The 14,651-nt window shown below is 37.9% G+C and overlaps 1 protein-coding gene across 26 annotated transcripts in view; it reads right to left on the bottom strand.

Annotated features, from left to right (window-relative positions):
- The window catches only part of LOC130551911 (adhesion G protein-coupled receptor L3-like), a 234,235-nt gene that overhangs the window by 103,384 nt on the left and 116,200 nt on the right, over positions 1-14,651 (bottom strand). For all 26 annotated transcript variants that reach the window (XM_057329936.1, XM_057329960.1, XM_057330007.1 and 23 more), the window contains exon 3: positions 12,462-12,675. In XM_057329936.1, coding sequence (XP_057185919.1) covers positions 12,462-12,675 — 214 coding nt within the window. The remainder of the gene's footprint in view (positions 1-12,461; positions 12,676-14,651) is intronic.

Genomic DNA, 14,651 nt, shown 5'->3' with positions numbered 1-14,651 from the left:
CGCAGAACACCGAAGAAGATATTTTGAAGAAAGTTGGTAACCAAACAGCCCTGGCTCCCATTCACTTCTATTGTATGAACACAAAACCAATGCAAGTGAATGGGGGCCAGTTAACAACAATCTTCAAAATATCTTCTTCTGTCTGTGTTCTGCGGAAGGAAGGAAGTCATACAGAAATGACAAGAGGGTGAGCAAATGATGACAGAATTTTTATTTTTGGGTGAACTGTCACTGTAATAACTCTTACAAACACAGCTTCATGTTTGTTTTAGTATCTTCATGGAGACTTGCCTTTGACGTCTATTGTTTTCATACTAACCTAATGGTATTTCCAATCCCCTAACCACACCCCTAAACCAAACCCTCACAGAAACCTTTCTGCATTTTTACATGTTCAAAATTAAGTAGGTGGTAGGTGATCTCAGATTTTACAATCCTTGTGAAAACATTTAGCTCCCACAATAGAGGCTACACCTGCACACACACACACCTGCTCAGGTGACCACATTTACTCACATGCTCATACAATTAAAAAACAATGTGCAGACATTTCTGAAAAAAATGTCTCTGCGTGTATGTGTGCGTTCGGATACTGAAGGCCCTGTTTCGACTCAGAACTGAGTTTTTGAGAAGGTCCTGTGTCGCTATGCCAAGCATAGCAACCACAAAGAGAGCTTAATCCCCTTCATACAAAGCCTCTCTCTTAGCACAGCAGCCCTCATCATTCCAAACACACACACACACACACCATCCATGCGGAGACGCACAGACACACACCGGTCTCAAAGCATTACATTTCCATTTCCATTCGGAGTAACCATGACAACCTTAATGTCCAACTCCAAAGACTGCTTGCTTTCTCTCTCTCTCTCTCTCTCTCTCTCTCTCTCCAACCACAACACTTCATTCCTGAGCAGCAGCGAGCAGCTTTGAGACTCAACGGTGCCGCTTTAAAGCCATTTTCTCATTCTGAATCTGCTCTCAGTTCCACGGCCGTAACGCCATCTCAACCCTTAGAGAAGAAGAAAGAGAGAATCAAAAAGAGTCTTGTGCCACAAAATAAAGGACAGCGACCGTCACTTCTGACTCTGTGTGTTTTCACACTGTCTTCCATTGTTCAGCAAAACAGATAAACCCACTCCAATGCTTGAGCTAATATTACTTTATCAGATTGTTTACATTTTGAATGCAACATATGTCTAATATTACATTAGTTTATTCACGTGATATATACCCTTTAGGTCCAAAAAGTTGTGTACTGCACTTCGTGGGTGTCCTGTGCTAGCCCTTATAAGTGTATACTTCTTTTGAGCTAAAAAAACGAAGTATACTTTTGGTTTGTTTTTACGCTCATTTAAGTATACTGTACTTATGTATACATACGGCGCAAGTATTCGAAATGTACTTGGCTTGCAGTTGTGTGTGCTCTTTTGATCCAGTAACCCATTAAATACTTTAAGTTTAACGTACTGTCCTTTAAACATACATTTTCAAGTTTATTTAGTAACAGGTCAGCTTTAAAATGGAAAAGTTCCGAGTAAAAAAACAAGAGTGGAAGTGAAGATGAGGAATATATTTCAAATCTACTTAAAGGTATATTTCAAGGGTACCTAAATAGTAACAAAGTAGTAAAGTACCAAAATAAAATAATTAGGGGAACTATGAGTGTAGTGTTGTAGTTACTGAGAGTATACTTTAAAGTGTACTAAGAAATGTACAACAAGTATTGAAGTATTAGTAAACAGTATCAGTATACATGTTAGTTGTGTACTTGTGTACTCAAAGTTTACTGTTATACTTACAGTATACTTAAGTGTATACTTACACTTACAAAAAAGCGGGCCAATTTAAACCCAAGTAGTGTTGAAATAGTAGTACACTGAAAGTGTACACCTCCTACACTGAAGTATCCTTAACATACACTTAAACATGTATACTTCGAAAAATGAACTTGAATGTATACTTATTTTTTTCAGTGAGCCGAGCTAACACATCATAGCTTCCTCAGGTACGACAGACCCGTTCACACCTGGTTAGTGAAGAGCTCACAGCTTCGCGGTATAAAGTGAGAGATAAACCAAAACAACCCCTGTACTACGCTGCTGTATATCACATACACCGGTTAGCAATTCCACAGTCCCCCTGAGGCAAACAGCGATTTAGTGCTCCAATACACGACAACAGAAAAGCAAGCCTACTGACATGATCAACAGGACAAGCTCTTGAAACTTGCAGAGAGACTGTGTTCCCAGGGGGAAAACATGAGTTGTAAACCTGGTTACAGTACCGGCACAGCAGAGAGAAGCAGGCCAGATCTCAACGCCGGAGACGGTCCTGAGACTGACCGCCACACACACACACACACACACACACACATCGAAACGCAATGCACGCTTTCTGTTGTGAAGGTGACAGAGTTCTCCACGGAGCTCCCGCTGAGCTGCTGTCCAGCCCTGTTTGTGAATGTGTCAGGGACGCTGGCTGGCTTTTAACTTCCACATTTCAAAGATGGTCCCATAAGACAAGCTCATGTGTTTGACTGCACACACACACACACACTCTGTTTGAGTTATGTATAGTGTTTCAAAGAAGTCCCTTGCAAGGTGGGAAACTGACTATGCAGGTAGTCGACAGCAAGATAGCTCAATAGGTTTCCAACAGAGCTTGAATTTCACACTTAAAGATGCAATCTGTTACTTTTTTAAGATAAAAAAATAAACCAAAATCAGTTAATACTGTACAGTAAATTTTTAATAATGATTTATACTTTGAATATTCAGGATTGAAAAAAAACAATAGAAACCCTCACAGAAATTCAAATCAATTTAAAGGAGCTATGTGAAGTTTTAGCGGCATCTAGCAGTGAGGTTGCGAATTGCAACCAGTGGCTCACACCACCCCTCCCTTTTGAAGTACTACTGAGGCTGACACAGAGCTAAAATGTCGTTACATTTTCGCTTCTTTGCCGAAGGAGATGACGTATTTACGAAACGCGTTCTCTTGAGCAGTCTGTCCATTTAGGGCTACTGTAGAAACAACATGGTGAATTCCATGTAAGGGGAGCCGCTGTGTATGTAGATAGAAATAGTTCGTGGGCAATTCCAACGTTATGGATGTGACATTTTGCGTTATGGACGCGACATAAAAATGCTCAGAGAATGAATTTGTTAAGAATATATTGAACCATCTGTTTATATTTTACTGAACATTTGTTGATAGAGTCTAAACATCAAAAAATGTCAGTCTATGAAAACATTTTCTATTTAAAAAAAGGGAAAGAAACATGCGTTATGGATGTGACAAAAAAGGAAGTGGTTTTTGGGAGACGATAAACTTTGTAGGATTTCTGTCAAATGAAATGCACAATCCTGAAGCAATAATACCCAATGAATGGAGAAGGGATGCCTCTTTATAGCACATAAAACAGTTACTTTATATTAATCTTCATGTGTCCATTTATGAGGATTATGTACCGTTATGGATGTGACAATCCTGAAAATGGCACTGACCTGACTATGAAAAATCATGCACTAAAATAAAACAAATGCTTTACAAATTCGAAGAGAGATCTCACATGGGTATTTGAACCACCAAATGTTAATATCTGTGCTGTTACCACAGTAAAAACCGCTGGTAAAAACTTCGTGGTACGGTTGATATTTTCACGGAATTGCCCTCATTCTAAGGTAATATAAAAACATAACGCTTCATTATATTATATTGCATTTCTGTCAATAGATCCTCCTTAATATTACACACAGCACCTTCAATACAAATTCTAATACAATACCATAATGACTCATAAGCTGTTTGCCATTTAAACTATTAGAAAAATTTGCGCAATTCTACACACATAAATATAAGAATGACAAGTACCCTGCAATTTTATGTTTCAAACAGAGATGGCGACAGAGAGCAGAACGTTACGGATTGCAGCTTTAAAGACAGACAGACATTAGTCAATGGTTAGCGAAGACACGTCGCGCTTCTATTTCTTTGTACGCTCGCTCTAATCTTACAGTGAGTGAAAGCACGCCACTGTGGCCACCTCTCATAGTTGATGACTTGCTCAAAAAGGTGGTCACGGCGCTTCTGAAGCCTTTTACTCGGAGGCCTCTTTGATTGAATTAGACTCATGAATACGAATCGCGCCCGTCAAAGCTTCCAGCGGCGAGCCATTGACAGGCGCGGAGCACGAGGGGCTCGCTCAAAGAGAGCAGTGCGTCCTCGCCTTTCCTGAAAGAGCTGGTGTCACGCCGGCGCAACCTCACAGACGACCAACGCTGGCATCGCAACGGCTCACAGCTTGACAAAGAGCAGAGAATTAAATTAATAACAGCCTGAGGAAGAGAGATTTTCAATTAGATATCTGGAGTGTGAAAAAAGTTTTCGGTTGGCGTTTAATTGAAGCATGTGATGGCTGCGCTATACCAGAGAGATTCCTGTTGCTTAGTTGCCATTGTGTTAGCACAGCAAAGGTTATGGGTTTGTTGTGCAGTCCCCTGACTGTTTAAAAGATGCTGATGTCATCGTCCATCACAATGTTTTACTTGGTAGACAATCCCAATGGAAAGAAACAAACGATCAATCCAGCAGATAAAGAAAGAAAAAATATGAAAATTCATCTTGACCGAAACATATAAATCCTCATAAAGCAATGAAATGGGTTCCTTCCTGCTGGCCTGTGTGAGGTTTAGTGTACGACCAGCTGCATTCTATCCCCAATCGTCTGGATACAGTTTTAATACATCAACTTAATACAAGTGAAATTCCTCCCGTGCCTTCCTGACCCATGGCAGAGTCTTGAGAGGGCACTGCTATGATCTAATCACAGTTAGAGAGAGAGAGAGATGAAGAAAGGATGGCTCAGAGAGGTCGGGGAGGAAGCAGCAGCCCACTCAATTGTACTGACGGGAGACAGAAGCCGACGACAGAGGAATCTAGAGGAGAACATCAAACACATTCTTCAATTCAACTCCCACCGATTAGGAGGGTGAATAAAAGACAAAAGAGGGAAGAGACCGAGATTCAGAGGGAGGGAGAGAGAGCTGCTTATAACGCATCAAATACAAAATCAAAATGCAGGTAAACAGTACAATACATTATTTACATTACAAGACAAAACACAAAAGAAGATATCTTGAAAAATGTTGGTAACCAAAAACCGTCGATCCCCATTGACTTCTATTGTATGCACACAAAACCAACGCAAGTCAATAGGGACTGACGGTTTTCTGTTACTGACATTTTTCAAAATATCTCCTTTTGTGTTCTTCGGAAGTAAGAAAGTCATACAGGTTTGAAATGACAAGAGGGTGAGTAAATGATCGCACAATTTTCATTCTGAACGTGAACTATTCCTCTGATGTGTATCAGCTAATAGTTGATCAAACAAACGAATGGGTCTCGCGGTAAAACAAACTGGTGGTTCGTGGGACGCTCTGCGTGTTCGACATGTTAAAAACTTTCATTTCTTACTGCTGTACAGATTGTGATTTGTAGATCAGATGTGTTGTTCTGTTTGTAACCCGATCAAATCCCTCAGCGTCAAAGAATGCAGTGATGGACCTCAGTCCTCTACGCTCACAGAAAGATCTTCAAGACCAAAAAACAAACAACAAAAACAAGAACAGAAGCTGAACTTCTAATAAGAAGCCAGAACAGCATCTCAGCAGAGCAGTTCTGAAGCTGAAGTTTGAACGGAAGAATCTTTTGTGTTCTGTGTGTGTGTGTGTGTGTGTGTGCGTGCGTGTGTGTGCGAGCACTCGAGGCTTAAACTCCAGACGTAATCAGGAAACCGTGAGCTGTTTTATTGCTGTAGTAATTTGTTTATTCCGTGTAGAGATAAAACTCCCCTCGACCTGTATGTGCGTGTGTTGCTCTGTGATCTCGACTCTATTCTCTTTCTCTTGCAGGATAATGAACCCAACACTGATACAGCAAGTCTAAATCTCCACTATAAAACACATTATACTGCAGGAATTACCACAGTCGTGCTTTTTTTGTCTGTGTGACACAAAGACCGCTGTTAGTTTGTAGTCATACTGTTGCAGTGCGCGGAATAACTTCAAAGACCCCATAAAAGTGTCAGAGAAGATGAGTAACGTTTTCTGTTTTCTGTCCTTGACATTCTTCTTATTGAAACAGTTTGGGAGAGACATATTGAGATAATCTTTCATTTGTCCTTTTTTAAATAATCTTTTAAGCATTTTTTGTGCTTAATGTAACTCGATGTAAAAAAGAGATCGGCTCTGTTACTGACATTCTTCCAAATATCTTCCTTTATGTTCAGCAGAACAAAGAAATGTATACAGGTTTGGAACAATCTGAGGATGAGAAAATGATGACAGAATTTTCATTTTTGGGTGAACTGTCCCTTTAAGACCAATCATTACTGATCCGGACAAACAGAAGATAGTTGTTATGAATATGTACAGTAAGATACGAGAATAATTTAAAGCTCTCTCATCTTTGTCCAGTTTTCTGTTGATTTAGTTCGCAAGCATACTCTGAATGACACATATATATATGTTTTACCATCGCATCTGAACCTCAGCTTCACGCATTACGAGCATGCATTACGATGCTTGTAAAGGGACTGAATGTGACTTTTAATATTGCGTGTGTGTGGTCATTCAATAAATCGGTTATTCAGGGTTCACAAATTTTGAGTTTGTTTGGATTCAATCTCATGGTTTCCCCTAAGAGATGTGGTGTGTGTCTGGCATTATAGATGGGGAAATAAAAGCCATGCGGCAGAAGAGACATGCGTGTGTGAATGTTTATGAAAATCGCGTCCGTGTCGCCACAGCCGAATAGAACGAGAGATTTTGGGGATGGAGGAAATGTATCTGTCAGCTAAATCTCTCACAGTCACTGTCCTCGCAAACATGAATGCGGTAAAAACGAAACGTCCAATGACTGAGAAAAACAAAATCATCGTCTGTCCCACTTTCTCTTTTCTTTATGTGTGCTGCTGTCTTTCTTTTTAAAGCCCCCGTGAAATCAAAATGAGAGTTTAAGTGTAGGGTTGTGTCCGAAATCGTTCCCTATTACCTTTCAAGTGCGTTGTTTTCTATGTCAGCCATTCTGTGCTATTACTCAACTGAGTGCTGAGTGAACAACTTCAGTCTCTATACAGTTTATGTCAAACTATAAAAAAACAAAAACAGTTTTGTGACAACTTGGAAAACTGACTTAAAATAAAAAACAGATTTTATATTATATTGTCGATATTGTCGGCTGTGCATGTGTGTTTGTGTAAGACGACTGAAGCAGGGCTAGCGCGCAGACAGGTGGCTTGCGGCCCGATCTATTCCCACGGGGACAGAATTCCATTCTGAGACGAGTAGCACTTCCGAATTAAGCTATCAGATAACACAAGCATGAACTGCGTCCGTTCCGAATCCGAGAACCTCTGCACACCTACAGTGACAGGCAGAGAGAAAATTCAACTCATAAACCGATAATAATGACTCAGACGTAAGCAGAAAGGAATCCCCTCCTTCAGAATCTGTTTGTAATATGAATCTAAGAGATCTGATTAACGCTCATCAGACAAATAGAAGACAAGCAGGACTCTGGAGAGAGTGTTTGTCTGCAAGGGCTGCTGTGGTATTTCCATACTGGTGTAAATTTCCTTCTGTACTCTCTCTCTGTCTCTCTGTTTGAACTTTTCTCTTGTCGTTTCTAATAGACTTTTAAAGGGTATAAGTGGGATGTTTTGAGTTGATTTTCTCTCTGTGTTAGTTTTACCTCCTCTCATCTTTTCACATGTTAATGAGATGCTGAGAGATGCAGGAGAGGAGCCAAAAACACCAGTAACAGCTTCTGACTAAAACTCAATGACACACTGTACACTACTACATTCTTCTACTATGCTGTGCCTTACAACACTGTATGCTACTATACACTTATAGACCACTTCACAAGATGCAAACACTGATCCAGAAGCACTTACAGTTTCAGTTTTATAGTTGTTTATTTTAAAATGTTTTGTTGCTTGTATTTTGTTCAAACATTTGTATAGTGTAAAAACACAGAAACAGGAGGTTCTTCTGGACCAGCGTTGGATCGGCGATATTTACATGTTCTGAAGTGGTCTATATATTGTACACTACTATACTATACCCTACTACACTTCTACACAGTACACCACTATATTGTGTAATATTGCAACAGGGTAAAATATGCAATATAAATAAACTTGAATTCAACTGAATATACCCCACTACACTTTTTTATGTACACCGCTATACTGGACATTTCCATAAAGTACACATCAATACTGTACCCTACCACAATTGACACTTCTATGCAGTACCTCACTACAGTTTACACTACTAAACTGTCTATTTCCATACAGTAGACTTCTATACTGTACATTACTACACTTTACACTACTATGCAGTCTATTACTATACAGTACACTTCTATACTGTACATTCCTACACTTCACACTATAATACTGTCTATTTCCTTACGGTACACTTCTAAATAGTACGTTACTACACTTTACACTACTATGCCGTCTATTACTATACAGTACACTTCTATACTGTACATTCCTACACTTCACACTATAATACTGTCTATTTCCTTACGGTACACTTCTAAATAGTACGTTACTACACTTTACACTACTATGCCTTCTATTACTATACAGTACACTTCTATACTGTACATTTCCATATACAGTACACTTCTATACTGTACTACACTACACTTTACACTACTATTCTGTCCATTTCCATACAGTACACCTCTATACTGTACATTACTACACTTTACACTACTATACTGTCCATTTCCATACAGTACACTTCTATACTGTACATTACTACCCTTTACACTACTATTCTGTCCATTTCCATACAGTACACCTCTATACTGTACATTACTACACTTTACACTACTATACTGTCCATTTCCATACAGTACACTTCTATACTGTACATTACTACACTTTACACTACTATACTGTCCATTTCCATACAGTACACTTCTATACTGTACATTACTACACTTTACACTACTATACTGTCCATTTCCATACAGTACACTTCTATACTGTACATTACTACACTTTACACTACTATACTGTCCATTTCCATACAGTACACTTCTATACTGTACATTACTACACTTTACACTACTATACTGTCCATTTCCATACAGTACACTTCTATACTGTACATTACTACACTTTACACTACTATACTGTCCATTTCCATACAGTACACTTCTATACTGTACATTACTACACTTTACACTACTATACTGTCCATTTCCATACAGTACACTTCTATACTGTACATTACTACACTTTACACTACTATACTGTCCATTTCCATACAGTACACTTCTATACTGTACATTACTACACTTTACACTACTATACTGTCCATTTCCATACAGTACACTTCTATACTGTACATTACTACACTTTACACTACTATACTGTCCATTTCCATACAGTACACTTCTATACTGTACATTACTACACTTTACACTACTATACTGTCCATTTCCATACAGTACACTTCTATACTGTACATTACTACACTTTACACTACTATACTGTCCATTTCCATACAGTACACTTCTATACTGTACATTACTACACTTTACACTACTATACTGTCCATTTCCATACAGTACACTTCTATACTGTACATTACTACACTTTACACTACTATACTGTCCATTTCCATACAGTACACTTCTATACTGTACATTACTACACTTTACACTACTATACTGTCCATTTCCATACAGTACACTTCTATACTGTACATTACTACACTTTACACTACTATACTGTCCATTTCCATAAAGTACACCTCTATACTGTACATTACTACACTTTACACTACTATACTGTCCATTTCCATACAGTACACTTTTATACTGTACATTACTACACTTTACACTACTATACTGTCCATTTCCATACAGTACACTTTTATACTGTACATTACTACCCTTTACACTACTATACTGTCCATTTCTATACTGTACATTTCTATACATTACTTCATTTTGTACTACTGTGATACTGTAATACTATGCACTACTAAACTGTACCCTACTAAACTCTAACACCATACTGTACCCTCCTACATTGTGCATTAACATATATTGCACCTGAATTTACAGTACACTGCTACACAGTACACTACTAAACTATTTAATTATACTGTGCCATACAACACTGTATACTACTATACTGCACACTAAAGTCTACCAACTAAACTCTGCAGCTTTGTCTCCTAATGGTTGTACAGTTATATTATTGTGTACAGTAAAGTCTGTTTGACTGGCAGCAATTTGAACTTCTACGTTTACACGTTTGGCTGGTTACAGTGCATTCAGTGCATTATTGCTTCCATCGTTCACCTCATTTGTAAGTCGCTTTGGATAAAAGCGTCTGCTAAATGACTAAATGTAAAATGTAAATGTCAAGGTAAATGTTTGTTCCTTAGGATAGAAGCCATGACCTAGCGCAATGTTTTGCCAAGATTTCCTTTCTGAAAACCACATTTCCAGTGTTTACCAATTTTAGAAATGTTGCTAAGTTACAAGCTCCTGATAAAGAAAAGCTACTACATGCATTCATGACCTGAATACATTACTGTAATACACCAGTCATGTCAAATGTGCTTTTAAAGCAAACTTAAAACAGCCACATTTCCTCACGGGACAGAATCATAATAAATGAAGCTTTAGGTGTTATAAAATACAGCAGTTATCGTTTCTAAATGATCCAGACAATCAAAGGATATCAGGCATATTTGATAAGTTCCTTCTACCTCTAGCAAAGCTCTAAAGGCCCATTCACAGGCCCACAGATAATAAAAGCTGTATGCGTAGATGTTTGGTATGGCGAAGGAAGCCGTTGTTCTGCGGTGGACGGCCTCTGCTGTTGTTTGTAATCTTGTCGTGCTGCCGATCAGCTGGTTTGATTTATTTCAGCAGCAGAAGACAGAATTCACACAGGATCAATTACAGACATCCAGCCGTCTGACTCTTTCAACCTCTGCTGAGAGGTGATGAGCAACAGACCGTATGGAACAAAAAAATGAGGAGACGGTGAAAAAGACAGTTCAGCACCGCAGGCATTAAAACCCTAAATCTGCATCGGCGTATTAACAGACAGCTGCCGGTTCCAAGCCCTGAAGGGCAGATTTACAGACCGGAGGCTTTCTGAGACCCTATCATCTGCGTGTCCTTGAGCGGTGCGCTTAACCCTAGATTGCTCCGGGGGGACGTTCCCTGTCGTAATTGTACTGTGAGAAGTGCTGCTAAATGAATAACACAGAAACAAAACGCCTTCATTCAAACACACACACAATGTAAGAGCCTCATACTTGAAACACACTCCAATACAGTTTACTGTGAGAAGAAAGCAAACTAACAGGTGCAAAATAAAAATATAACACATCTCATAAATGCAAAATACTAATAACAAATAAAAGTCTGGACTACTAATCCTTTTGGTTGATCTGCCAACACATGCAACCTGCGACAACATGTATAACTTTTTAAGGTTTTTTTTATCAAAGCAACTGTTTATTTCCTCATGTCATTTCAAACCTGTATGACTTTCTTCTGTGGAACACAAATGAAGATATCTTGAAGAACGCTGGTAACCAAACAACACTGACCCCAATTGACTTCCATTACACAGTACATGTATGGACACAAAAGCACATAAGCACATCTTCTTTTGTGTTCTACAGCAGATAGAGTCATATACAGGTTTTTGAAAGGCATGAGGGTGATTAAATGATGCCAGAATTTTATTTTGGGGTAAAATATATATATCCATCCTTTTTTTACTATTTTACATACACAAGATTCAATTAAACCTTGAATGTTGTCAATTCTATAATAGGTTCTATAAAACTGTTCTTAAACATTTTTTTGCATTTTTAAAAATCTGTTTGTATTGATCAAATATTTGCGGAAAAAAAAGTCAAAATTATCGTTGTATTAATATATCGTAAACCCAATATCGCGTATTGTATCAAATCGTGAGCTGTGTATATCCTTACACCTTTAGTTTGCATATGTACGGCATATTTTGTGAATGTCTTAAAGTGACAGTTCACCCGAAAATAAAAATTTTGTCATCATTTACTCACCCTCTTGTCATTTCAAACCTGTATGCCTTTCTTTCTTCCGCAGAACACGAAAGAAGATATTTTGAAGAATGTTGTTAACTGGTCCCCATTGACTTGCATTGGTTTTGTGTCCATACAATAGAAGTGAATGGGGTCCATGCTGTTCGGTTACCAACTTTCTTCAAAATATCTTTTCATACAGGTTTGAAACGACAAGAGGGTGAGTAAATGATGATTCATTTTTGGGTGAACTATCCCGTTACCTTTGATATTCTTCTGCATATCCTTGTTTTTCCTAAAATACGTTTCTGTCTGTGTTGTGTCTGCACGTCTCACCTCTGGCTCATGATCTTGTAGGCATCGGGTAAATAACAGCGTGTGTTCTCCATCTGGGCGGGGTCGGCGTCGCAAATCTTGTCATCGGTTCGGCCGTAGTTGGCGCTCTCGATCATAATGACGTCCGTACCTGGACAACGCAGCTCAATGGGGTAACTTTCACAGGACAACTCCCGCCGAACGACGGCCATGGGCACGGGGGCTCGACTGAATGCTGCAGAGAGACAAAGACAGTGATCAAGATTTAGCATATAATGCTCTTAATGCTTAGACAAAACCTCCTAAAATGTCATTTTATTTTCTGTTTGTCGTGGATGAGTTTTTGAAAACCAAACAGCTTATACAAAGTACAAGTAAACATACGAACAAAAATTACAGTAACGCTTTTATTTGTACCATTTTGCTTCAGTTTGAGAATTTTTTATTGCACAAATTTTATGATTTAACTCCTTATATGTACTGAGTACAAAAAGTTGTTTTGTAGCAAAACATCAAAGAATAAATAGAACATTTATGTATTGTGTTTATAAATAATGTAAATAAGGAACATTGATTGATTTCTTTATTCTATGATCAATCCTAAGGGTTATAATTCACTTATACACAAAAGTTGTTCAAACGTTTTCATTGCATTTCCTACTCAGCATAATCTATACTGAAAATCTGCAAATGAGACAGTTAATAAAATGTGAAACATTTGCACAGAAGTAGGCTATACCATAAATACATGTACCTTCCATTGGCAATCAATTTCTCAACTGGAAAATTAAATGACACAAATAACACACACATTTCAATTACACAGTCCAAACAAGCACACGGTAAAAATAATGAACTCAAATGTCATCTCTTCCTGAAACAAATCAGCGTTTGTGACTGACGCACGCACATTATTTCCAGTGAAGACATTCCAGCAGCCTTCAAGAGCTTCCCATCACTTTAACAATCAGTGCCATTAATTATGAAGAGTCATAATCATGCGAGCGCGAAGTAAACTGATGCCAAATTACAGCTGAAAATCAATATCTTCATTCACATTCAAAATATACTGGAAATAAATCAGACATTTCCACGGTGGGAATCTGAGCCGTTGTTCTCTGACTTATTTATGGCAGATGATGATGTATGCCGCCGTGATGATTTACACTTCATGCGTTCAGAAGATACGTTCAACACGCGCAGTGTGTATGTGTGTTCCTAGGGGACTGAACCCATATGCCTCTAACACAATACTCTATCTATAAGAGTACTACCATCTCTCATCTACATAATAATGGATTACAAATCATACTTGATCAAAAAGAAACAATAGCCGACAGCTTCAAATGAATTTCAGAAAAGAATCAACTTAAAATTAGTATCAAATTAATTCTTCAAGGATTCCTGTTGAGTTCTCGCTGTCAACTGGGATTATTGTTCCCTATGACTTTGTTTTTATATAATACACCAAACCACATAAAACACGTCGATACCATCAAACTTCATTGGTCCAGCTGGGCTCATGACTGAATGTCAGAAGGTCATAAAGCCAAAATTGATAAACAGTCATATTTCATTTGGGCTGTGTATTCATAATTTAATTTCAAAATGTTTTAACTAAATAAATGTTAAGTATTCATCTTTTTCTTGCACCCATTGTTTCGCTTGAAAAGACACTGATTAAACTAATAAATTGAATGAAATTAATATTTATGAATCTACAGTGACAGCTTATTTTAATCAAACAATAAAAAAGAAAGGAAGCTATACATCAGGGATGACATGAGTACATAATGAGAACATTTGAATTTTGGGGTGAATTGTTCCTTTAAACTTTTTACCTCTTTGTCGCCATCTCTGTTTGAAACATATAATTGCAGGTTTATTATTTACATACATAATCAAATAAAGTCAAACAAAAGCTCAAATTATAAATCAGTATTATAAACTGATAGTTTATACAGATGCAAGAAAACACTCAAAAATATATTTTTTCTGAGTTTACTATTCATATGTAAGTGTTTAAGGAAATTTATCGTTTTTATTTCATTCTATGAACTAGTGACAACATTTCTCCCAAATAAAAAAAACATTTTTTATGTCTCCACCGATACGATTATTCAGAGTGATATCTGGCGATGCCAATACCGATATTTTTTATTTACATTTCTATATAATATAACTACACTGTTAAACTTTGCTGTGATTTCG

The sequence above is a fragment of the Triplophysa rosa genome, linkage group LG1 (assembly GCF_024868665.1).
Source record: "Triplophysa rosa linkage group LG1, Trosa_1v2, whole genome shotgun sequence".
Taxonomy (NCBI): Eukaryota; Metazoa; Chordata; class Actinopteri; order Cypriniformes; family Nemacheilidae; genus Triplophysa; species Triplophysa rosa.
Note: the sequence above shows the minus strand (reverse complement) of the source record. Positions and strands in the feature narration are given on the sequence as shown.